We start from the raw sequence: 24,716 nt of genomic DNA, 5'->3' as shown, positions 1-24,716 counted from the left end.
ACTATCTTACAGCTGGGATACCATTCATCCATTTATTTCATCTAATCTACGTATCAGAAGTTCTCTGGGCAGCCAAGCTTTGCATTTCACAGCCGGATAGGACTTTTTCAGGGTCAGCTGCCATTTGCATGTTGCATGCCTTCGTGTTGGAAGGAAAATCCTCCCCCAAAGCACGGTCTCAAGGTGGACCCCAAGCTGTTTGCAAGAAGGGCCTGTGTGGGGCATGCCGATGAACTGCTGTAGCCGCTAGACTGGAGAGACAGTTCATGGAGACAGGCTTTCTTGCTGGCAGTTGCAATGTTTGCCACGGCATTGGGAGAGTTTGGAAGACTGAAGAGAGCGTGTCTGATTACAGCTTGTGGAAGCATCAAGAAACAGCTGAACTAGATGTGACCAATGCTTCCATTCTTAAATTAATGTCAAAATTATCACGGTGCATTGACTGTTTCCTCGGTCAGCTAAGATTGCTGCTAATATCTCTTGTTCAGAAAAAAATTTGGAGAAGGACTGGTGTCACAAAATGCTGTCTCCTAATGCCAAATGAAGTTCACTGTGCACTCTTAAGAGCAGCAGAAGTTTTGCATTGTGTTTGATACCACACAATACCACCTCTGTGCTTTCAGTAAAATAGGGGGGTTTTGCATGTTTTTCCGGTTGCATTTTAGGCTCTGGGTTTTTTCATTTTACAGAATATTAACTGGAGGATTACCTGGTTCAGATAGCAGTCTCAAAGGACCAACCTAAAGAGCCGGTCTCAGAGCTACCATCAAGAGGCATATGTCTGCTGCAGCAGCATCCCTGCCCTGCCCTGGTTGTGTATTTTGGGACACAGAGGGCTCAGCCCTCCCCTTGGCTGTCTGGCAGAAGCGCTGTGCAGCACGGTCCCCCATGGGAGGGCATGGGAAGGGGGTACCCATCCACTTTGTGGAAGAAAGCTCCTTTTGGTTGTTACTGTGCTGATAATCAGGTTTTATATCTAGGTACCGCAATTATGCTGCTCAAAATAAACAAAGAGGCATCATGCTGTGTCATCTTGCTAGGTAAATAGATTTTACAGTATAGTGCCTAAGTGTTCTGGTAAAGCAAAAGGTCTTCCTATCTCCTGTTTTGCTGTCTGTGCACCAGAGGTGTGTTGCCAACCTGGGCTGAAGCAGAGAGGAGCCTCCACCCTGTGCTGGGTTCAGGAAAACACAAATAAGAATGAGACAGTGGGGCATTGGCTTTCAGACCAGCTTCTCATGTTGCTTGAAAACCAGATGACTTCAACTCAGTGATGCCTCCATGTGTGTTCTTCACACTTGTCCCATCAGGATGTACTTCTAGAGCAGTTTTGCTGTCATGATGGAGTGATTGTTTTTCTTTCTATGGTGGCAAAATGGCATAGGTACCCTCTCTCTTCCCCCCTGCCAAACCCTTTTGTGGTTTTTTGTTTTGGTTTGTTTTTTTAAAATTTATTTTGCTTTCTTCTTTAATATCCACACCCCATCAGGGTTATCAGCCAGGTAACATTTTAGTGAAGCATTTGGTAGGGCCAAAGAGGGCATAGTTTGAACTAAATAGCAGAATAGCAACTTGTAACTCCCAATGCGTTCAGAGGACCTTCAAAGCTTCAGTGTGTAGATTGGAAGAAATCAAAAGTCTGCTTTTAGCAGAGCATGACAGCAGAGAAACTCTTGAGCGTGGTTTCTGCTGGCTGTCCAATGCAAACATATTAGCTGTTTTCCACTGGTTCCATCTGTCTTGCACACAGATTATTCAGCAGTCCGTGGCATGTGAGGCTGAGGTATTTTTACGTGTATGTCATTTCATTTCTTTCCCGTGGTTCTCTAACCACAGGCTGATTTTAAGCCATTGGGACCAGGCTACTTTCCAGATACCTAGCTGCCGGACACTGGATCCGCACGAGCTGAAATCTCGTCCTCGTCCGTAGAAAGCAGTGATGTGCGCTGTTGTTCCTGGAGTTTATTTTAGCTTACATAGGTTTGTTTTGGAATAGAGGGTCCTACCTTTTGCAGTGCGTTTGTTCCACTGAGTTCACTATTAGGTATCTGTGTGAGACGGCGGGTGGAATTGCCTTACTCATGTCCACAGTGCGTGAACGCGACGTTTGCCGCTAGGGACGGAAACCTGGCTGTAGCGTACGCACACAGTTGTGAGGTCAGAAGTTCGGAGCAAAGAAACTAAATTCTGAGTACAGCTTTAGTGTGTTTAGCCATGTTGAGATCTTATGTTTTCATGATAAACATGTATGTATATATATTTTTATTAAACTTTCGTTATCTTTGTTTTGCTAATGTTCACTGTATTTAGGAGTTAGATGGACATCAGAACCATTGCAAAATGCTCAGGTTCTGCTGATCTTGCCTGCCTTGTTGTCAGTGGCCATTTCGGTGTACAGGCCACTGAGTTTTTGTAAGCTCCTGAGCTTTTACATGTGCCTCATAACTAATACTGCAGGTTAAAAGTTATTGTTAAATAATAAAAAATGCAATTAATTACCTTAGTTATAAATCATCCAAGCAGGAAATAAAAAAATACTATGTAATGAACCATCAAATTTCAGTAAATGGTTATTCCTTCTTACTTTGATAAAATTATTCATAGAAATGGAAAGGACTGAGGGGAAAATACCAAATTAGAATATACTTTGTGTTTAAAATGAGTATGGAGATGTTTTCCACTCCCTCCTACTACTTCTTTTTTTTTTTTTTTTTTTAACTTTGCTTCATACAAATGGAAAGATCAGTTTTTATGTCAAAGCTGTTCTTCAAAACGGGGAAGAAGTAGTAGATTAAAATTTAGCTGTAGGCTTAAGGTTTCAGGATGATAAGGTGCAGCCATATTATAGCTATCTGGTGGCATGTTTATCATCCAGAAGACATTTTGGTGATTACTACAGCGTTCAAGGGAGGGGGAAAAAATTGGGCTGTATTTAGAATTTTTTTATATATTCTTCACTGAATCTAGTATCGCTTTGTGAACCAGAAGAGCGTTCCATTAAAAACAGATGTTCGCTGTGCTGCCCTTGAGGGGCTAGCATGAGAAGATGAAGGCAGGCAGTGATTATTGCTCTTTTGCTTGCTTTTTTTGTTCAGTGGAAATGATACTCATTGGAATTCTCCTCTCTCTAGGTGGTTTGTTTTGGATGCGGAAACGAGGGATCTGGTTTCAATACACACTGATGGCAACGAACAGCTCTCAGTGATGCGCTACTCAGTAGGTAGGCAGACTTTTACGTTCAGAATAATTGCGGATAAATGAGATGTCTGTTCTGTTAAACGGTGTTAAACTACTCCCCAGTCACTAGAAAAGGCAGAGCTTTGGAAAAAATCGTTTAAGATGCTTAATATATAACTGAATACTTGGTTACAGATTTGTTTGTGTATGCTAAATCTTGGAGTTTTGTAACTGCAAATATTACAGTCGCCTTTCCCAGCCTTTCCTTCACGTTGAACTGTGCTGTTATAATAAATGTTAGCTTTGCTCCCAGAAAAATTAAAGTCCTCAACTAAATAGTCGACAGGTTAACAGAAAAGTCTCTAAAAAGCTTAGTATTTCAGTGATATTTTAATATACTTCTTAATTAATTTTCAAGTTTATTAATACAAAACCATAAAACTGAGCTCAGGTCTGTCTGAAACTCAGAGCTGTTTGTTAAGTATTTGCTATGGGATTACATGGAGTCCAAGCCAGTATTGAGTCTCCTCTTCAGACGTGACATGACAGATCATCAGAGGCTGACTCCCCTCTGTTAAAACTGGATGGGAGAACACTCTCGTAAATCTGTTTCTTGTTTGCTTTTGGATAACGTGCCATGTCAGTGGGCAAAATGTTCCTCTGCTGCTGCCACATCTGCCAAGCGCAGCAATTTATTTTAAAGCACTGATATTCATTGACGCTAGAGGCGTTTGATCGTGATTCGAGGCAACTATTGTCCCCGTACTGTTTTTTTTTTTAAATGGAGACAACGCAGGTTAGAAAAGTGCTTATAATGTTTGAATGCTCCGCTTCTTCTTCAGACATTTATTTAGTGCTGATTTATATGCAATCCCCCCCTCCAAAGCTAAGCTAACTATAGAGTAAATACCGTTCTGCATTTTTTGTGATGCAGAAAACTCAAGCCTGCCTGTTGTTGACAATTTCCAGAAATCCAGTGCAATCTGAGGATTTATACCCTGTTCATTGGACAGTTACTTAAAAAAAGAAATGAAAGAACTTGCCTAAAAACCATACCGAAAGAACTTGCCTAAAAACCATACCCACAAAGTAAACAGATACTGACTGAAAAACAACATAATGTAAACAGTTATGTATCCTTAAATACAATTCGTAAGCAGTAGTTTAATTGAGACTATTGTTTTAGTGATAAACCTGAAATCATTAAAATTTGGAAAACAAACATTCTGTTAATTTATATCAAATATTTTGTGTTGTAGATGGCACCTTACTTGCAGTTGGATCCCATGACAACTTTATTTACCTCTACGTAGTAACAGAAAATGGAAGAAAGTATAGCAGATATGGAAAATGCACTGTAAGTTTTGGAGCAAATATAATCGGCAGTTCTTGCATGTTGATGTTATACATACACTAAGATGTTAAGCAGCCAAACTCTTTCCGGGTTGGTGCTTTTCCATTTTTAGTTTTGGTTATAGGTTTTACGGGGGTTTGTTCAGCGTTTGATTGATTTTAAACTTGAGTCTGATGGGTACTGCAACCATTAGTATTAGGTGAACACTTTTGCGTCAAATATGACTAATTTCTCAGACTATTGACTTTTTCTTTGAAATGGGAAATTAGCAGTAAGATGGAGAAATGCCTTGTACCTACATGCTGAAACTCTTTCGGGGAAAATACTACACTTGTTTGGGGGTATTTTCCCCCGATTGGTAAAGTACTCCTTGGACCAACATAACATTAGATGGTGGAATTTCATTAGAATATGTAATTTTGGAGGTTGCAAATATGCACTATTTTCAGCTGTAATTGTTACTACAAAATTTGGAATTGGGGGGATATGTTAACGATACATTTATTTACCCTGTGCCAGAAATTTAAGTGTAGCACAAGTAGTGGAGTTTATATTAGTCCTTAGACTTACATGAGGTTGTCCCAGTGCTAAAAAGACTACTTTTTTTTTTTTCCTTAAGTGTTTGGTTATCTAACATCCTAGCCTTAAGTTCAACTGTCTCTTTAGGTTAGTGGGAATATTTACATAAAGAACATCTGAACCTTAATGGGATTTGCAGATGATACCATCAGAATAGGTTCACATTTGACATGTGAAATTTTTTTTTTAAGGAGTGTGTCCCCTGCTGAAAACACTTTTCATACGTTTGTCAGCAATTGCATTTCTTTAGTTTTAAAAATAAGAGAACTTCTCAAGCTGCTTTGTTGATATGAAAATGGGAGGTAAGGGGACCATAAGGATAAATTGTGGGTGGGGTTTTATTTATTTATAAGAATTATTATTATTCTATAACCTTTGATGCAAGACTTGCAAGACTGTTAGTTAGGGGGAAGCGAACAGGCATTAGCCAGTCCTTTAGTGTCATGTATGGTGTTCTTGAGAGATTTCTACCCATCATTTGGCTGAGGACGCCCCGCGCTGCTAGAGCATGGGGGTCCAGAGCAGCCTGGGTCCAGCTGCTGCTGGGGGCGTGGGGCTGCCAGGGCAGTCAGCAGCGGTGGGTTTGCTCCGTCCCTGTGGTGTGCAGGCTGGCAGGGAGGGCTCGGCGCTGGCTGGGGATGCGGCTGGGAGGGAAGGCTGCTGGGTGTGCTGGAGACTCCTCGATGGCAGGGTTGTGGTGCAGGGTGAGCCAGGGCATCCTGCAGCCCCTGAGCAGGGTGGTGACAGGGTTAGCCCATAACACAACAGCCGTGAGATGAGAAATTGGGTCTGCAGCCTTCCCGGGGAGCTCAGGCAGTGGGGAAAGGACTGAGCTTATAGTGAGGTCAGACCGGGGGCCCAGTGGGGATGGCAGTGGACGGCTGCACCTCAGTACAGCATTTCACCCCATCACTTATTTTTTTAACCATAAAAGATAAAATCACTCAGAGTCGGCTAATCTTAACATACATAATATTTAGCTTGCTATGTACTTCAAGTTCTCTGTGAGTTCTTTGAAGATGTACGAGAACGTTTATTTCTGTATATCGTATGTATTACGTATCAGGAGAGAGCATATGGTAGTTTAAACCAGCATCTGTATGTCTTGTCTGTCCCTCTGCCTTGGCGGGGAAGAGGTTTGTAAAAATTGGGATGGGAGACATCAGCATTGTTATACTCGGGCAGAAGCGTTAAGGCTTCAAAGCAGATTTCTATTAACCATTTTTTTTTCTGTCTGAGTGACTGCGTGTAGAAGCCAAAATTAGCAACTTGGTTTCTGTCGGGGCTGAGCTCCCCTGACCCTTCCAGCTTGTGCAGAAGGCAGCAGTGTGTTAGCTGACCAGAGCTAACGCTGCCGATCGGGTTTCATGTGCCCTGCGCCTCCCCTCTGCTGCCTGCCAGCACGCTGGCGGGTCGATACCAGCTTGATGCTAAGCAGGGCATGCTTAGCAGGGCATGCTAATCCAGGCATGCTCAGGACCCAGAGCGCTCTCCCGGCCAGTGCTTGGGCACTGGCACTGCCTCTTTCTGGTGTTCTTCTGTCATTCAGTAGCCTTGCGGGTGACCCCCAAGTAGTATGACTCAGTCCTACTGGTAGTCAACTTCTGGTTGTTTCTTCCGACTTGAATACGTTATTTGAATACTTTCGGGAGGATTTTATCTACTGAACCAGCATCAGCTTGTGCATAAGGGCTGCATGCCCACTGTTAACATTTAAATCCCCTTTCGGTCATGACCAGGCTTTCTGCTGCTGCCAGAGAGAAGAGTCTCTGACCTGTGAGCGTGTTTCCACAGTGAGGGGTGGTGGTGGTTGTGATCAGAAAGAATTTCAGATGGGCCGAAACAACCGTTTCGACTTGTGCAGCTGTTTTTTGAGGGTTCCAGCTATGTAGACAGCAATGTGAAGGTATGGGCTGGGTTATGAACTTCCAGCGTGTCAGCAGCTCCAAGGTAGCTGGCGCTGTGTCTGTTTGTCTTGCATCAGAGATATCTGTTAGCAAAGGAGAAGCAAGTGCCGTGCATTTACCGAGAGGGCTGTGGGGTGAAAGCCACATGGGCAGCCACGCTGAAGTATTTGACACACTGCACTTAACCTGAAATAATTAGTGTGCCCGTCCTATAGGCTGTGGGCATTTCGGCCCTTGCACCACTTAAGTCTGAAACAGATAAACATTGCCAATGAAGGAGAGGGTTTCCATTTGGTCAGATAGTTTTACTAGCCAGTGATAATGTGAGTAATTATGTTCATTGTATACAAAGGTACAGAAGAGGAAAGAGTAAAATATTGCCTTATCAGTGGGCAGCTACCAAAGAAAGATTTTAATAGAAAATGGGATTGTCCTATTGAAAATATTACGACAATGTTATGTTCCAGTTCATCATTCGGTGATCGCTTGCCTGAAGGGATTTTGCAGCATAGAGCCCCCTGGCCAATTGCTTTGTTCCCTCCCCCGCCGCCCCCAGGAATTTTAACAGCTGCCAAATGTCTGGCAGGATTTAGTAAATGACTGACCAATTCTTTTCCATGTTGGAGTTCGCTTGCAAATTTGAAGACTTGGAAAATGGGGGGGGGGAGAGGAAAAATCCTAGCCAATTGTGCATTTATTTTTTTTTTTTTTTTTAAATACCAGGTTTGCATGTCGATATCGTATATCACACCCATGACTGCAAAGTAGTTATGTCAATACACAGTTCCTCTGCTTGAGGCAGAGACTTGTTCATAAGTAAATAAATCTTAAAGGCTAGGTTTTCTTCTAAATGTTTTTGCAGTCTCTCACAGAGGACCTGGGGACAGGGAGACAGACACGGGTGTATTTCTGCATGTAATTCTGGAAGCAATCAGCATCTCTTAGAGTTCTCTACAGAGGAAGTTGGCGTGGTGGGTGGCGCGGCAGCCAGTGCAGTGCTCCAGCATGGCCCTGGCACAGTGGGTGCAGGCTGGGCCAAGAGACCTTGCCGGGGGGCTGAGAGACACCATCTTCATAATGCCCACAGAGAGAGGGAGACGAATTGGCATCTGTCAGTCAAGAAAGTGGTGTTTTGTTGCCTGGCAAAATGACTAGGAAGGAGAGAAAATGGATGGTCTTACAAGGGGAAAAGGAGCAGTAAGAAGAAATGGAAGGGTGGAAGACAAAAAGAGTGACTTGGACGTCACTTTTATTAATTTCCTACACTTTCCTCTACAGAGAAATAATTTCTTCCTACCTTATACAAACTTGCAACTTCTCTGGAGCCTCTCATATCTTTATTATTACTACTACTATTATTATTATTATTATTATTATTCCTACCAACAAAAAGTTCATGCACAGGAAAACTCTTCTGACAGTTCCATTTAGCTTCTCCCTCAAAAACAAAGATGGGTGTTTAGCCCTCAGTGTGCTCTTGATGGTGATAGCTAAGCGATAAGGCCAAAGTGGTTTGATTCTTATATAGATGACCCTGTGCCTATAGGGAAGACTCCTTTCAAAGCTGGCGCTAACACGCATGCAGTGCAAGAAGCACAGCAGAAACTTTCAAAAAGCTTATGAGGGTATTCTTGTAACACCAGTCCTTGATCTTGTAGTTTTACATGGTGGTTGTTAACCAAGGTATCCTAAGTTTTTAGGATGAGCGAAGGTTATCTGAATGTGCATGCATTTAATGGAAATTATTTTGAATGGACAGAGAAATAAAATAGTCCTATCTGTCACTTTTCTGATGCGATCTAAAAATGATCCTGTGTAAGTTACTTGCCTTTCTCAGCTGGTAGCAATGTATACTTTCTTAATTCAAGTACAAACGTGAGTTCATCTGTATTTTAGCAATGTACCTTCTAGGAGTAAATCATTCTGGGGTCTGAGAGGGATGACGCTGTTTACAAGTGAAGAATCCACCGTGCAGTGGGCGAGGCGCGATGCCCAGCCTGCGTGTGTTTAGCTGTTAGCGAGTGTGGCACTGGGGAGTAAGGAGCCTTTAAAGGAGCACAAGTGAACTGCGGCAGACCTGGGGTGGGTGGGGAGGTGCTTTTTTGCTGTTAGCTGTCCCATCTGCGGGTGCAACTTCTGTTTGAATTAAAATACGTGTTTCACGTTGGTGTTACTGCATTCTTCTCCAGGGACATTCCAGCTATATTACACACCTTGACTGGTCCCCGGACAACAAGTATATAATGTCAAACTCAGGAGACTATGAAATACTATACTGTAAGTATGAAAATAAATACACTGGAAACAGAAGTATGTATTAGCTGTCAGAATATTTAGAAGAGTGTGTTTGCTCAGGAGCGTACAAAATGCTTACTGACAAAGGAACCAATTTGAACTTGTGTAACCTGATATCTTGATGTTATTCAGAGCTGTGTATTACCTAATGGCAATGCCAAATATAGCTTACTTCTTTACAAGGTCATAAATCAGTTTAACAGCGTAGAATTTACAGACCAAGTGGCACTACGTATTGATGTTGACCCAAAGTTCTGTAGATTGAAAATAATATATACGGTTGTCTAATTAGCGTCAACAGTATCAGTTATTTTGGGGGAATAAAATCAGTGGGTCTGTGCCACTGTTCTGTTCTGGGGTTTCTTTTTTTAAACTTTATCTTGGCTGGTGGTGTTGAAAACTAAGCAAAGCAATAATACTACTTTAATGAGTCAGCGGTAATAATAGTTTTGTGTTTGTCTTTTTTTAATATGTGAAAATATGAATTTAATATATAGTGGTTATGTCAAAAGTTCAACTTGCACAGTGCATATCCGTCTGTTTTTAAATTTGGGTTTGTATTCTTGTCTTCCTGTGGCTTTAACAAATCCAAGAGGATTGTAGTTCTGTTCCTGTACAGGCAAGAGCGAGCCATCAGTTTAAGTATCTGTTACCTTAACATGTTCTTTCTGCCTGTCACAACTTAGGTTTCAAATCTGGATAGTGCAATATCTCAATCTACCAAAAGGGCGTGTTGGTGTTTATAATTGCCTGTATAGGGAAGCAAAGAGCTGTGACCCATTAGTACTGGGCTGGTGTATTGCAAGATGGACATTCTTTTGGGAAACAATCTTTCCTAGTTAGAAGTTGAAACGGAGTCTAAGGCTCCTCTGCCAGTAGTTTCTGACTGTTTTAAAAGCAGAGCTTCCTGAATGATTGATTGAATTTTTGCACATCAGTGGAGCTGGTAGGAAGGAGAAATTATTCTATTACAGACCCTATTAAAGCATTTTGTAGAGTAGGTAGCAGGGGACCCAAGCTGCAGGGAAGTGTTTTCAAGGTATGCTGCTCTGAAGAGGGAAATGAGAAGTAAACATGACTCTTAAATACCAAGCAAAGCTTCAAGTATCTGGAATTTGATAAAGGTACTGGTCTGTCTTTGCCTCTACAATGTGATTCCAGATTGGTTTTAAGATGTGTTTATTTACTGTCTTAGCACCTTCAAAGAGCACATATGTAATATAAAATTATATGGCATAACTCATCATTCACTTTTTTTACAGGGGACATTCCAAGTGGCTGTAAGCTAATCAGGAATCGTTCTGACTGTAAGGATATAGATTGGACGACATACACTTGTGTGCTAGGTTTCCAGGTGTTTGGTAAGCAGCATTTAACTTGCTTTTAAGCTATTCACGCTGTGCTTTTGTGTTTTCTTTTGCTTCAATTTGTCATTAGAAATACGCTGTTAATGATTATTGGGGATGGTGCTGAGATGACAGACCAAAGAGACTGACCACAGTATTTGTCTGTGATACAGAGCACGGGATGCTCTGTAGACAATGTGTAATTGATTTCTATGTAGTCTTGAAGTTTGGGATTTGATTTTTCTGCTGTCATTTTAGGCTACCAGTTTTGGGGGCACTGAAGCAAAAAGCTGATATTGTAAAGTGCTCATATGGAACATGTGCATTCTCCTTTGCTTACCTTGTTTTGGGATAGGAACAAGACTATGTGAGTGTAGGTTATAGTTCATGACTTAAAATCATGACAGCACTTTGATACCTGTAGTCAAAGGTGAGTAATACACACGGCTTCTAAAGAGTGAAAATGCTTTAAAGATTAAACAGATTCTTTACCTAATAGTTTATTTTTTAAATGTTTAAAAAAATTTACAAAGCTGACAGATCCAGTTTTAATAGTGCGGTTTGAGACTGTGGCCAAAAAATCAAACTGCTTTTGCAAGGCAGCTCTGTTGGCCATAAATGAGGAGCCCCTCTGTGAGGGGTTGAAAAGTATGGTTCAGCCTGTCAGTGTTGTAAAACAAAGTTGTGCGAGCAGGATGCTGAATGTCTCGCATCCACCACTGAGGTCAGATACCTGCTTCTGTTCTTCATGTTGTTGGAAACATCAAAAGTAGGCAAATCAGCAGATTCTTTAGAGGTGAGGGTTAGGTCTACAAATCTTTTCTTCACAGCTACTAGGAGTTCAACTTTGAATATCAGTTTATATGCAGGGTAGAAGAAAATCAGTTAAGTCTGAGTGCTTTCTGTAGCTTCTGACACCTATCGTGCATATTTTAGGACTGTCGTGTGCTTAATGAGGAAGTAGTCTTAAAGGATTGCAGTTGATTTGTGGGCTAACACTGACACTCTTGTGTGCATATTGGTTGGGTGGAGGGCATTTGGTGCTTTCTAACCAGGCTTGATTTCCTTTCTGGGTACCAAAGATCTGAGGCAGAGCAGGGAAAATAAAGGGGTCAGAGAAGGAAGCTGACTGGTTGATAAACTGCATAAATATTTTTGAGTTGTTTGGAGGTAGGTAGCAGAAATAAACAGGAGCGTGCTGTTTCTGGAGCTGAATACTGTTGCTTATTGTGAGTCTGATGAAAATATTGGCTCCCATTAGCTTGAGAACTGTGAACCGGGTTGCATATGTGGTTTTTTTTTTTAATTCAGTCTGTCTGGGTGAAGTAGCGAGTGGATGGCTGTTTCCTCCTGATGCTCTGTGCATGTAAGCCTAGGCTGACAAGGAATCGGTCCACAGCAGTCGTTTCCTCACTGTCTTTGCTTCTGCGGCTAAAATAATAGTGCAACACAAATGCCTTTTTTAAAATGGAGTATCAGAAGATTCAGGAGACACTAGAGAAAGTGAAAAGCAAAACTCTCTGTTTGACACTAATATGACGTCTTTCTCCAGGAGCAATGAAAATACTTTGTAAGGACTGAATATTCCTTCTGGAATAGCCTTGGAGCTGAAGCCATTTTACATGTTATGCAGAGTACTTAAATCTGCCAGAAACGTGGAGGTAGCAGGCAGTGGCTCTGTTGCTACTGAACTTTAACCACTACGTTTGGTGGTAGAGCAGACAGAGTAAGGGGAGCAGCTCTCTGAATCCCAGCGCTTTCCCAGAAGTGTCCTTTACTCCTGACCTAAGGAGATGAGGTGTGGGAGTGCAGAAAGAGTTTGGTTTCACATGTAGACCGTTGGCTTTGTCTCTTTAACAGCTGTTGGATAGAAGCTACTGGTGACTGGGGCCAGGCTGGAGATGAGCAGCTCCCATAACCACTGTTGTGAGGAGCCTTTTGACTTTTTGTTTTTAAAAGGTGGATAAATCTGCTGATCCTGTCTGCATTCCCTTTTGGATTAATGCAAACTTTAACTGCTCTGGATTAAGTTTAATTAGTCTCAACTGCTCTCAAAATCTTCAGTGTGCCAGAGGACCTGGGAGTGAAGTAGATAAAGCAGATAATGTGATGTTGTTCTGGGGCAGAACAGAATATATTTAAACTTCCTAGCCAAGATTCATCATGCTTTAATTTTATATCATCTGGTAGTCTGACACCCTTCACAGAATCTTAAAATTATGGCTTGGTCTCAAACTAAGGCAAGTATTTTCCCATTAAATCAGACAGTGCAGCCAAGCCAAACTAGCAGATATTTGCTGCCCAGAGGAGAAGTCTGGCTTTGACCCGAGGGTCAGCTGGCTCGGGGATCCAAACAAGCCAGGGGCTGCTCACTTTGATGTTCAGGAAAGAGGGTTAAGTTTATGGGATTTTGGCTTTTGGGGTATGTGTTTTACTAATTTAGCTCTGTGGATAGTGTGTCCATAGGCTCAGGCATTGCGCTGTCATCAGCAGAAGAAAGAGGATGGAAACGCATGGTTCGGATGAGAATAGCATCACTCCTTTTTGGCAGTTGCTATTACTATATTGGCTCAGCAGTATCATCAGTCTGCACCCCGAGCACTCGAAGTCACTCTCTCATTTACTGCACATTTCCCACACTTTTGTCTGAGCAGATTCTTTTGAGAGGCTTACTGCTGGCTAGCAGAATTTATTAAAATTGAAGTGCTGCTGTCATACCTAATAACAAAGTCCTATTGTTTTGGGGTTTTTTTGTTATTTTTACAGTTATTAAGAACTAAGAACTTGGTCATATTAATGTCTTGTTTTTCCATGTTTGCCTGATGCATTGAAAGCAAATCCTGCTGTCTTATGACAAAGGGTTGTCTTACCTTTAGAGCTGCTAAAGGAATTTGTGAACACGAAAAATGTTTGATAATAGATGCAGCCTTGAATATTAGTCTTTTAAATCTTAAATTAAAAAGAAGAGGAAATAGCATAGCTGTTTGGCACAGTCTGCCTGAGGTGGTGGCTGAAACTTCAGGAAACTGATTTGAAGTTCATTTATTACTCCCACCTGATGACAGTATTTTATATATAGAATGCAGGAGAAAGTTAAAATTCATTCATTTTGAGCTACTTGAAAATTCTTAAATAGTATATATTTTTTTCAGATTGATTTCATTGATGCAAGAGCACTAAAATGTTTGTGAATACTTTCCTTAGCATTTCATGTCTTTATTTAGTAAATTACCTACAATGTAGCTTATTGGCATTGTAGCAAGCTTAACAAGCTGCCTTTGTTATTCTTCAGAGAAAATAAAGTTCTTACTCCACCCACTGAAGAATGGAAAAAACCAGCTTCAAAGCTAAACGCTATTTGCCATTTTGCTTAAAACCAAGAAAAGATAGTGTGGTGTTTGAAAAATATAAGGCAATTCTAAGTCGGCGTTTTGTGCTGTATAAAATAGTGGACAGCACGTGTTATTTATTTTACCAAAGTCAGCGATTGTAAGGGAGGAAGAAGATATTTTCATCTCTGATAATGGACATCCCTCTCAGTCAATCAGACACGCAGTTTTTTGGGGTGGGGGCTGAAATTTAAGGGGAGGGAAATTCCTCCTAACTCCTGAACTCAGAAACCCAAGTCTGAGCTGTAAAAATATGGTACCTTTGGCATAAATTAGTGTCTTATAACCCCTTGCTTACCTTTTGTTCAGCTTTTCTTGCAGATGTGAATCATCAGTTTAGTTATGGGAATCTCTAGGGTCTTCATTTTTTGTTAAAACTTAGAGCCTCCCCCCTCCCCAGTTTGTTCAGTGCTTTTCATCCAGGCAATGTTGTTATTCTTTTGTCTAGACATATCAGTGTCATTCTTCTCACTTAAAAGCATATTGAATTGTACTTAAGCACTTGACAGCACTTACATCTATGAAACTCATACAGGCTGGATTTCTGTGCAAAGTATCATCAATCAGTTGTCTCCTTTGAATCATGCAAATACTGAAAATTGCTCCAGATTTAAAATAAAACCAAAAGAAATCTCCGCATAATGTACGGTACCTGGGCTTGTTCCATGCTTCAGCATCAGTCTTGCTTTTCAAACGTTTGTGCATGAATGAAAGTGTTAAATTTTAGAGTTGCCAGTTTTAGCAGCAAACTTAAGCTGTTAACGAAACTGAGGTTTTGAACAGGAGGTGTATCAAGCCCGAGAAGTTATCCTGGCCGAGGCTGAGGGTTGGGGGGGACGGGGGTGGGGGAGCGGCATTAGACTAGCAAAATACTAATGACATTTATTAATGACATAATACAACGCGTATGCCATTTTCCAGTTGAATGTCTTATTTACCTTTTGTTAAGCTTGCCTTTTTTCACAGCTTTATAGATTTTATTTTGTTTATGTTTGTTTGTCTTTTAATTTGTTTCTAAAACTACCATCACTAAATATCTGCTCTACTCTCTCCTAGGAGTTTGGCCCGAAGGATCAGATGGGACAGACATAAATGCCCTTGTCAGATCCCATAACCGAAAAGTGATAGCAGTTGCTGATGATTTTTGTAAGGTCCATCTCTTTCAGTATCCCTGTTCCAAGCCAAAGGTAAGTCTAGACCAGTCTAGTCTATGTGCTTGTTTGCACTGCATGAAGCTTTCCTTGCCAGACACCTGCTTCCAGCTCAGTCGTTTTGGAACCCGGCAGCCAAATAGCTCATTTAGATCTGAGAACAGTGCTAGCGACAAAAGCATGGTTTTCCCCATTAAGTTTACATACAAAATAGAAAACATAAAATAATATGAAATAATATACCTGAAAGTGAAATGGCAATAGTTATCCTTAAGTTCTGGAGCAGAGGCTTGATGCTTTCTGTTGGCTGGCCTTGGTGTTAAGGCCATTACTTTTTGCATAAAGATCTAAATCCGTCCCAAGTTACAAGCCTTAAGAAGAGAGGATGTGTTGTGGGGGGAAACCTAATATAAATGTAATTCTTTCCTCTTACGTGAATAAAGAGCTCTCTTGAAGGACTAAGCAAAAGTAGTAGCAGTTTTAGATTTTGGTACCATGTGCTCTTCTAGTCAAGCATGTGATTTATCTTTCTGCTTGTTTTCGACAGGCTCCGAGTCACAAATACAGCGCTCACAGTAGTCACGTGACAAATGTCAGCTTCACCCATAGCGATGGTCACTTGATTTCAACTGGAGGGAAAGACATGAGTATTATTCAGTGGAAACTTGTGGAGAAGGTAACTCTACCACAAAATGACATTGTCGTAGACATTGGTGCAACCAAAGTGCCCATCCCTGCCAGTGAAAATGCTGTACAGTCTCCTGCACCTCTCCCACAACCTTTTAACGAAATGAACCAAAACGAAAGTGTAACTGGCAGCTCTCCGGCTTCTTTGGAGAGTAACTTGGAGCAGTCTGCGGAGGCCAGCGAAGAGCAAAGTGAGGAGCAGAGTGAGGGGAGCAGCCTGGATCCCGCCGAGCCGGGCTACGAGGAGCCCTCCAACGAGACGAGCGAGGAGCACAGCGAATCCACGGTCACTGAAGAGCAGCAAGATAACTCACCGGTGTCTTAACGCTCCCAGCTCAGGCGGTTGTTATTTTCCCTTGGTGTGCGTGCTTTCATTACAGGGTGAGAGTTCAAATAGGAAGAAGTAGCTGAGATTCATGACCACTCCAGCTTTTGAGTTTCAGTGAGATTTTTAGTCTGAGCTTCAGTTCAATGCGTGGAACCATCCCAAGGGCCTGGCTTGATGGTCTGTGTCAAGATCTGGTCACAGTTTGTAGTGGACATTACCGTAGATCCATTTCAGTTCTGAAATTGCTGTCAGGAAGTGGCGTGAAATAAATACTGGAAAAAAGGTTAGCTCTGAGAATTAGCTGAAGTAGACCACCTTAACTATGTGAAAGTGCTTTCTGAAAGAACTAAGCTGATGGGAAGCGCTGAGCTGTTCCAGCTGGGGAGTACTGTGCTGCTTTTTCCAGGTGCGAAGACAAACAAAACAAAAAAACAACCAAAAAGGTCTTTGTAGGGCTGTTTCCCTTTGTTTTTTCTTAATGAGCAAAACAGAGGAAAAACAATGTAATGATGCCACATGTTTGGCGATGCCTTCTTGATCTAACGCATATGCAATTTTCTAACACTACTAATTCCTAGTGGAGTCTGGATGTGCTTGCAGTTGGTCTGCCCTGGGTGCTGCTAGTTCTAAGGCAAATCCTGTCGAGGAACGGTGTCGGCTGTTCCATTTTCACAGCCTGTTTAATAACAGACTAACCAAATACTGGCGTGTTTCACTTTTCATGACCTGAAAGTTGATTTAAACTGTAGGACGTAATTGTCTCTTCAAAGAATTGCTTGCCTAGAGAGTTTGAAACTTAAGAGAGTCTTTACAGTGACTTTGATGTGAACAGCAGAGGAAGCGTGGCAAGAACACGGAAGTCAGTTGGGCTCCAGAGTTAAACTTTAAGACTTCAAGCAGAACTGCTTCATCCCAAGTAGGAGAAATATAAATACAGTTAACTTAAATTATTAAATTGGTGCTTAGGATTAGTGTATTAAGTTGATAATTTTTTCTTCTGAATTTTTAGAGGTAACTCTAAGAATCATTAAACTGCAATCTCTATTTTTTTTTTTTTTTTCCTCCTGGCTCCTTTAGCAGTTGTGATATAAGCATACAGTAATTTAGATGATGATGTGATTCCCCCCCCCCCCCCCCCCCCCGACTTGCTGATCTATTATTTTTGTGATTTTTGTTTCCACCCCACCCCTCCCTGGGTTGCTCTAAGCCATGCAGCTCTCATGTGGCTATACCTGGCCAGTTACGGGATATCTTGGCATTTGTTATGCATTTGGAAAGTACTTTTTTTACGAAGTTTGTCAGATAGCTACATTTTTTTCTTAAGTGCATACGTTTCCTACTTTAAAAAGATACAGATTTGCTGACAGATAGCCATTTCCTATGTACTTGTTTATATTTTGATTACATAGAATTTTCTTTTTTAACTTGCTGCATTGTGCTGGTATTTTAGTTCTTAGTTAGAATATCATGTTTAGAAACTTTGGATGAGTTCATAAGTCTTAATTGTGCAAGCGTTTACGTGATTGTGCCATTCCAAAGTGCATCAAAACTGTCATTCCCTTACTAGTATCTTCTCAGGAGAAATGCTACAGATCAGGTATTTAGTCATCATTTGGAAAGATAAAAACAAATGGACTCCCAAAGGACATTTAGAACATTTATATATAAAATATATAAATATATATATACACACACACATATATATATCAAAAAATATCCTCTTGTTTACAACAGTTCCAGAAAACCTCAAAATAGTTCCCTTCAGATGGAGGGAGATATGGATTCCAAGCAACCCATCTGTTTAAACTGTGCTCTGTACATAGAGTTTTACTGGAGAGCTCTAGTATGCCTGACTTGCAAATTTGCCAAATAGCAGCAATGGAAGATAAAGGTCAACTCATCAAAGTACTTGGTTCCAAATGAGGAATATGCTGTAGGTTTAGAAAATAATCTTAGTAAAGGAGAAAGGATTTTAGAGCTAACGAGGCACAGAGCTCTCTGTCATTTTTATGAACTCCACGTAGCAACACATTTCTTTTTGGAACATCTGCCACCTGGGGTTGCCATGTAAAGTGAGAGTTATAGTTGTGATATTCTTGTGTTTGTAGTTCAGAAGACTCTACTAATATGCAAAAAGCCTTACAGCTTTCAATTGCTGGCAACTACTGTTTAACAAATAATTAAATCTGTGATAATGGATGGAAATGGGTGGGATTATGTAACTGTAGATGTTTTAGAAAAATAATTGTGAATGAATTATGATTAAGAGTGTTTCATGTGAAGATGTTTGAGCCATTTCTATCTATCATGCATTCCTGTCTCAAGGCAGAAAATTTTGAAGATAAAAAAAATAAAATAATCAAAATAATATATCGCAGTGTCTTTCTCCTTATCTGTTCTGGTTCCTTCTGTATAGAACTTAGGTGGATGCTGTGATGGCAGTTGCGGTGTCTGGGTCTGTGATTTTGGAAGAACCTTTTTAACTTGTGCTTTTTTGATAACCTCCCAGACTGCCTAAAAATAAGTTAATTCAGCATTATGAATAATGCTGGCACTCCTAAATATTGATCTTGTTTACTTTTTGAAAGTTTTGTGACATTTCCCTCTTCCATCTTTGATTAATAGCCTACTAGCATTATCCTACTGTAGCTAACTGATGGGCAGCAGGGGATTACAAATAGGTATTTGTCCTGATGCGAAGTGCAGCCTACCTTCCGGGGTTCTGCCAGGAGCTTTCTTCTGGAAGTCATGTGAAACGTACAAGCTTATTTTGGATATAACGTGTTAAATACCGTGATGCTTCCACATTCCTGATAGTCTCTGTCCAGTTGCAGATGCAGAAGGTCACGATACGCTTAATATATTCCTTGTGAAAGATTCTCAGTCTTTTTTAAAAGGCTTTGAATAATCTCCATTTCTTGCAGCTGGTTTCCGCCCTTCACAAAAGGGGGGAGGGTGGGGTGGAGAAGAAAGAAACCTCCAAAACAGACAAATACCTCATGTTTATCCTCGCTTAAAGGAAAAACAAACAGAAAAACATCACTGCCACCCCCTGAGTTTGACTGGAAACCTCAACGACTCTTCTCTTCCACCAAATTGTCAGGAGAATGCTGCTGTTCTAACTTGAGCAACAAGCAGATGTCCTAAGGTCATGCTGTGCTGTTTCCAGCACACCTGCAACATCATGTACCACTTTGCACTGGGGCAGCTGTGCAGTGGTGTGCTTTTCTAGGCTCTGCTCCCTTTCTCTCCAAATTCAGCCCGAGGCTTTTGCTACCTCTTCTCCTGGGATGCTCTGTAAGGCAGGAGTCCTCCTGAAGAGCAGGTAAGCTGGTCCTCTGTGAGCCTCCCTCATGGTGGAGGCAGGGTAGGGCTCCAAGTGCCCCCTCTCATTTGGGACAGCAGCATCTGCTGCCAGCTTAAGAGGCTGCAGCGACGGTGTTTGTCGTGTGGAGCTGAAGTTCAGGGTGGTAGCTCCACTGAAGGCATAAAGCTATAACCACATCCCATTTTACATGATTGAAACTTTAAATTCAAATTCTTCATTAAAATGTTTAAGTTGCATAGTAAATGTTGAATGTTAGGAAATGCCAGGCTTATGGATTCTTGCGCTACATGTCCATGTTGTGTGCATGTCATACAAAGTGATACTAATTGGGTTTTACATATAGAGGGCACTGTTCGGGACCAAAAACCTTGGGGTTTTTTGCCCCCCATAGAAGTTCCAGGATAGGTGAGGAAGAGGCTGGAGGTGTGGATGGGTAATGATGAACCAAGCATTTCTTAGGTTTGATCTTACTGTAATTCTCATTATAAATAACAAGTACTAGTTTTTGCATATGATGCCTGTTAAGTCCCAGCCTCTTATCTTTTTTTAATTATCCCCAGAATGCATAGATTCTGGCTTTGTCTCTGAAAACAAGGCAGAAATTAAAATTTGATTGTTATATTGATTACAGTCTACACTGAACAGTATGTTGTATTTTCTACTTTGTGCTTCACCCCATAAGATGTTACACCCGCTTATATTTCCTTCAGTTCAGTGCAGGATTTCAACTGAATCGGGATAAAAATAAGTAGAATGTCCTTGTGAAATTTAAGCTTGGCCAGAGCCAAACAAACAACAAATTCTCCTTTCCGCTGCCTCATGTCAATAAAATGTTGGTTCCTGGCAATGAAAGGATTAATATTACATGAGGTGGATTTTATTTGCGCGATATTTGTGCTGCTTGTTTGCTTTCCTTCTGAGCAAGTCCGAGCCCATTGCCTAATCTTTATTTCTGACAGATGTTTTATGTACAAATACTTTAATCAACTGAGAATGAAAAACTGCTTACAGTAGGATTATACAATTTAGAAGACTGGGCACTGTACGCATTTTAATGCATTTAACGTACGTGGTGGTGTCTTTGCATACACGTATACAAGCATCAAACCAATACGGCTGCTCAAGGCCGTGTTGGTTTTTTTTTTTGTTTGAAAGAGAAACGTGGATGACTTCACGCCACAGTGAATTAAGAAGGCTTAGGAGCACGGAAAAAAGGTGTTCCCAGCAGGACGGCAAGGCGAGAGGACTGGTTTCAGGCAAGAGGACTGGGAGAGGAGGCACAGTGGTGGGACGGCGGTTGTACCGGAGCTGCGTTTCCTAGGTTGGGTCCCCGGTACCTTCCTGTGTGGGTCTGGCTGATCCCCTCTGTCGGGATGGGCTAAGTGGAAGCTCCTCACACATCCTCTAAAGGTTAAAGTTTCCTAAGCAATATTTCACAAATGCAAGACGTTTTCAGATAAATGAAAAGCCCCTTCAGAGGTCTACTAACCTCATTACCTTAAACTTGCTCAGTTACCTTAAACTGAGCGTAGGCCTCAGATTCCTCTTTAAAAAGAGAGAAAAACTTAAAATTGGGAAGCTCGGCTGCCTTCTGGCATGGCTGAGCGTGTCACAGGAGCCGCTGGGAGGGGAGGAGGGATGAAATGCCCGGTTGAGGAGAGACTCCAGAGGGATGGATTCTTGTTGCCATTGAAAAAGGCGGGGAAAAATCAAACTAAAACAAAAACCTCCTGATACTGTACTTAAAACACTGTGTCAAAATGACTAAACTGATTTTAAGGAAAGAAGGGGACATTATCACGGGAAAATTAAAAAAAAAAGAAAGAGAAATTAACTCTTTTCTCCGCCCCCCCCATCCAAAATTGCCCTCTGATAGGTTTTGTGTGTATGCTAAAACCTACAAGAGCTTTCACTTCTTCTGTTAGAAGTATTGGGTGGTTACAGGGTGGTTTTGAGAAACAGCAAGGTTGTGGAGATTTTGGCCGGGTTTTATTTTTAATAAGCTATTCTAGAAAACTCTTTTTTTTTCCAGAAAGTTTTACTAACAAACCGAAATCTGGAAAGAGTCTACTACATCTTCAAGGGATATGTGTGTCCTTTTGATTTAAGTGGTGGGTTTTACAGCCCAGTATCCCCTTCAGAAGGGGACCTCTGGGCACTTCCCAGCTCTCACCAGACAAGTGATCTCCTACACAGTCCACAAGGTCCGTGCCTTGTTAGCAGCCTCTGCTGCGTACCTCTGTGTATGTCACGTTATTTTGCTCTCCGATGACCACCACGCTTTGTTGGTTCTTTGGGACTGCTGTAAAAAATACTTTCTACTTAAAGACTGTCTGAATTATAGTCAGTTACGTTGTCCCAGCTTTATTTTTTGATAAAGTGCCTGTTTGATAAAGTTGCTGTTTCTACAACATGCTTTTGTATGGTGAGCCAAATAAGTGCTCCAGATACCTCTTGCAGATACTGTATTCCCTATTGCGGGATGTTTCAGCAATTCGATGTTTCTGTGATGCATCACTTGTTTCGCAAGCTGACCTTGCTCTGAATCCTCCCTTGCCGCGCAGTCCACTCTTCGTCCTGTGTACATCATTGCCCTCCCAGGCTAAAAGCAAGAGGTGACATTTGCTTTTAATGCTGCTTCAGAATTTATTTCAGCTTCCTTTAAATACCCTGTCTTGTCATTCCAGTTGGTGTCTGTGTATGTCCCCGTCCCCTTTTTTCCCTCCCACAGCTCTCAAATAAGAGATCAGTCCTTGCACCGGCAATAACTTTTCCTTTTATTCTCTCTTAAGTCCATGCACACTTTCCTATGGATCTGTAACTGCATAGAGGAAAATCAGAGAGAAGGAAAATCAGAGGCTGTCTGCATCAGACAAGCGATACAGCTTCAAAAGCTATCTAATATGTAAGTACAAAAATCCCTAGTATTTTGTATTATATAAATGAGTGTCTCTGGTGTTGTGTGAACACTGACAGTGGAACTGGGAACTTAAAAAACTATTTATGTCCTAGGTAAAAGGAACTTGGAACAAACTTGGTGTTATTGCTACACCAGAGAGGCCTGGAGGCTCGCCTCATAGCTCAGGAAAACAAAAAAAACCCCAAAAAAACTCCAACAGCTAAAGCCTGTGGCTTTAGCAAGGCAGACAAAAAAAAGTTTTCAATTTGACAGCAAAAAAAGAGGGAGCAAGCAGAGCTACACAGTGTTGTGTGTGCAGAGGAGGTAACTGTATGCCAAACTTGCTCTTAATAAGTTTCTTCTGGTCCAGAAGTGAGTATGAGCTGCACCCCAGCTGTGGGTGGCCACTCTTTTCTAGTGACACTGCAGAGTCTACCACAGGCAGAATTTCAGTGGAAAACTTTGTTTTCAGCGTTGTGTTGGTTAGAATTTTTCCTTGAGGAATTGGACAATTGAGAATTAAGACCGGAGAGAGCAGTCAACATCTTGTCCATACACAGGTATCCAATATTGCTAACGCTAAACAGAGATTTGTCATGAATGTTTAACACGAAATGACTGTAGTATACACAGAGCGCTTGAAAGGATCCCATTTGCCCCAGGTTTGGCAAATGGAAAATTAAATGTCAATTGAGCCTGTGAAGCTGGATTTCTTATGTCAAAAGTTACAATGCATTTTTTAGATTGATTCACAAATCAGGGGATATGCAATCCTGCGGATTTTCTGCCAGCTGGGAGGGAAACAGGTGTGAAGCATTTTAAACTTTCAAAAACACATACCTAGGAGGGATTTTTCAGGACAGATTGTCGTGGTTTAACCGCAGCCGGCAACTAAGCACCACACAGCCGCCCGCTCACTCGCTCCCCTCCGGTGGGATGGGGGAGAGAATCGGAAGAGTAAAAGTGAGAAAACTCCTGGGTTGAGATAAAGGCAGTTTAATGGGTAAAGCAAAAGCCGCGCACGCAAGCAAAGCAGAACAAGGAATTCATTCACTCCTTCCCATCGGCAGGCAGGTGTGCAGCCATCCCCAGGAAAGCAGGGCTCCATCACGCGTAACAGTTACTTGGGAAGACAAACGCCATCACTCCGAACGTCCCCCCCTTCCTTCTTCTTCCCCCAGCTTTATATGCTGAGCACGATGTCATACGGTGTGGAATATCCCTCTGGTCAGTTGGGGTCAGCTGTCCCGGCTGTGCCCCCTCCCAGCTTCTTGTGCCCCCCCAGCCTGCTCGCTGGTGGGGTGGGATGAGGAGCAGAAAAGGCCTTGACTCTGTGTCAGCACTGCTCAGCAGTAATGAAAACATCCCTGTGTTATCAACACTGTTTTCAGCACAAATCCAAACCATAGCCCCATACTAGCTACTATGAAGAAAATTAACTCTATCCCAGCCAAAACCAGCACACAGATGTCCGTTCCACCCTTTGCCAGGACCATATGGATCTGCTTACATTATATTTTGTGTGTGTATGTATACATTAAGTTCTGCTTATATTGGAGTATTTTGAATTAGACTCAATAATGCTCTAGGAAAAAAAAAAAAACAAACAGCTCCACGCATAATTATCTTCCAGATTACTCTATCAGAGGCCTTCCTAGAGTTGTGCCTCTGAAAAATCTTTCCCTGAGTAGGCCTCTTGCTCTGATAGATTCTCCCCCCCCCCCCAATTACACATGATGTTTCAAAATGTTTTTTCTCTCTTAAGAATATGATGACCTTCCAGGTTATTTCCAGCAATTAAATCAGAGTCTGTCTCCCTAACCATCAGAGGGGAATGGCTGCAACTTGCATAGGCCTCCTGTCTTCTGAAAATTTTGGCTAAGGCTTCAGCTGTCAAAACAAAGTCATCCTATGCCGATGTTGCAGTTACAGACTAAATAGGGTTGGTTGTGTATGTACAATAAATGCATATACTTAAGGGGTCGGCAGGAGGCGGCTGTGCAGGGCTCTCCAGCGCATGGTGGCTTACAGAGCACCATCAAGCCCGCCCTGTTTTGGTGAGCACTGTGCTATGGCACGCCGTTGTTACCAACCCATGTGATGTTCCTGGAGCAGTTTCTCTTCCTCAGATTACTTTCTCCTGCAGTGTTTCCAGTTTAGCGGCAGCACGCAGACTATCGCAATCCATGAATTTCTCAGGGAGGAGGCGAAGAGGTTTTTATATGCAGCATTCTCATTTACTGCTTTGGTTTTTACATTTTTTTCGTCATTCTTCC

General features: G+C 41.7%; 1 protein-coding gene across 3 annotated transcripts in view; it reads left to right on the top strand.

Moving 5' to 3' along the window:
• EML4 (EMAP like 4) overlaps positions 1-17,349 on the top strand; it is a 165,168-nt gene extending 147,819 nt beyond the window's left edge. For all 3 annotated transcript variants that reach the window (XM_076334466.1, XM_076334467.1, XM_076334465.1), the window contains 6 exons: positions 3,132-3,220; positions 4,437-4,534; positions 9,207-9,294; positions 10,575-10,673; positions 15,104-15,234; positions 15,746-17,349. In XM_076334466.1, coding sequence (XP_076190581.1) covers positions 3,132-3,220; positions 4,437-4,534; positions 9,207-9,294; positions 10,575-10,673; positions 15,104-15,234; positions 15,746-16,210 — 970 coding nt within the window. In that variant the 3' untranslated portion in view covers positions 16,211-17,349. The remainder of the gene's footprint in view (positions 1-3,131; positions 3,221-4,436; positions 4,535-9,206; positions 9,295-10,574; positions 10,674-15,103; positions 15,235-15,745) is intronic.
• Positions 17,350-24,716: the final 7,367 nt, after the last annotated feature.

This window comes from Aptenodytes patagonicus, chromosome 3 (assembly GCF_965638725.1).
Source record: "Aptenodytes patagonicus chromosome 3, bAptPat1.pri.cur, whole genome shotgun sequence".
Taxonomy (NCBI): domain Eukaryota; kingdom Metazoa; phylum Chordata; class Aves; order Sphenisciformes; family Spheniscidae; genus Aptenodytes; species Aptenodytes patagonicus.
The sequence above is the reverse complement of the archived record's forward strand: the minus strand, read 5'-3'. Positions and strand labels throughout refer to the sequence as shown.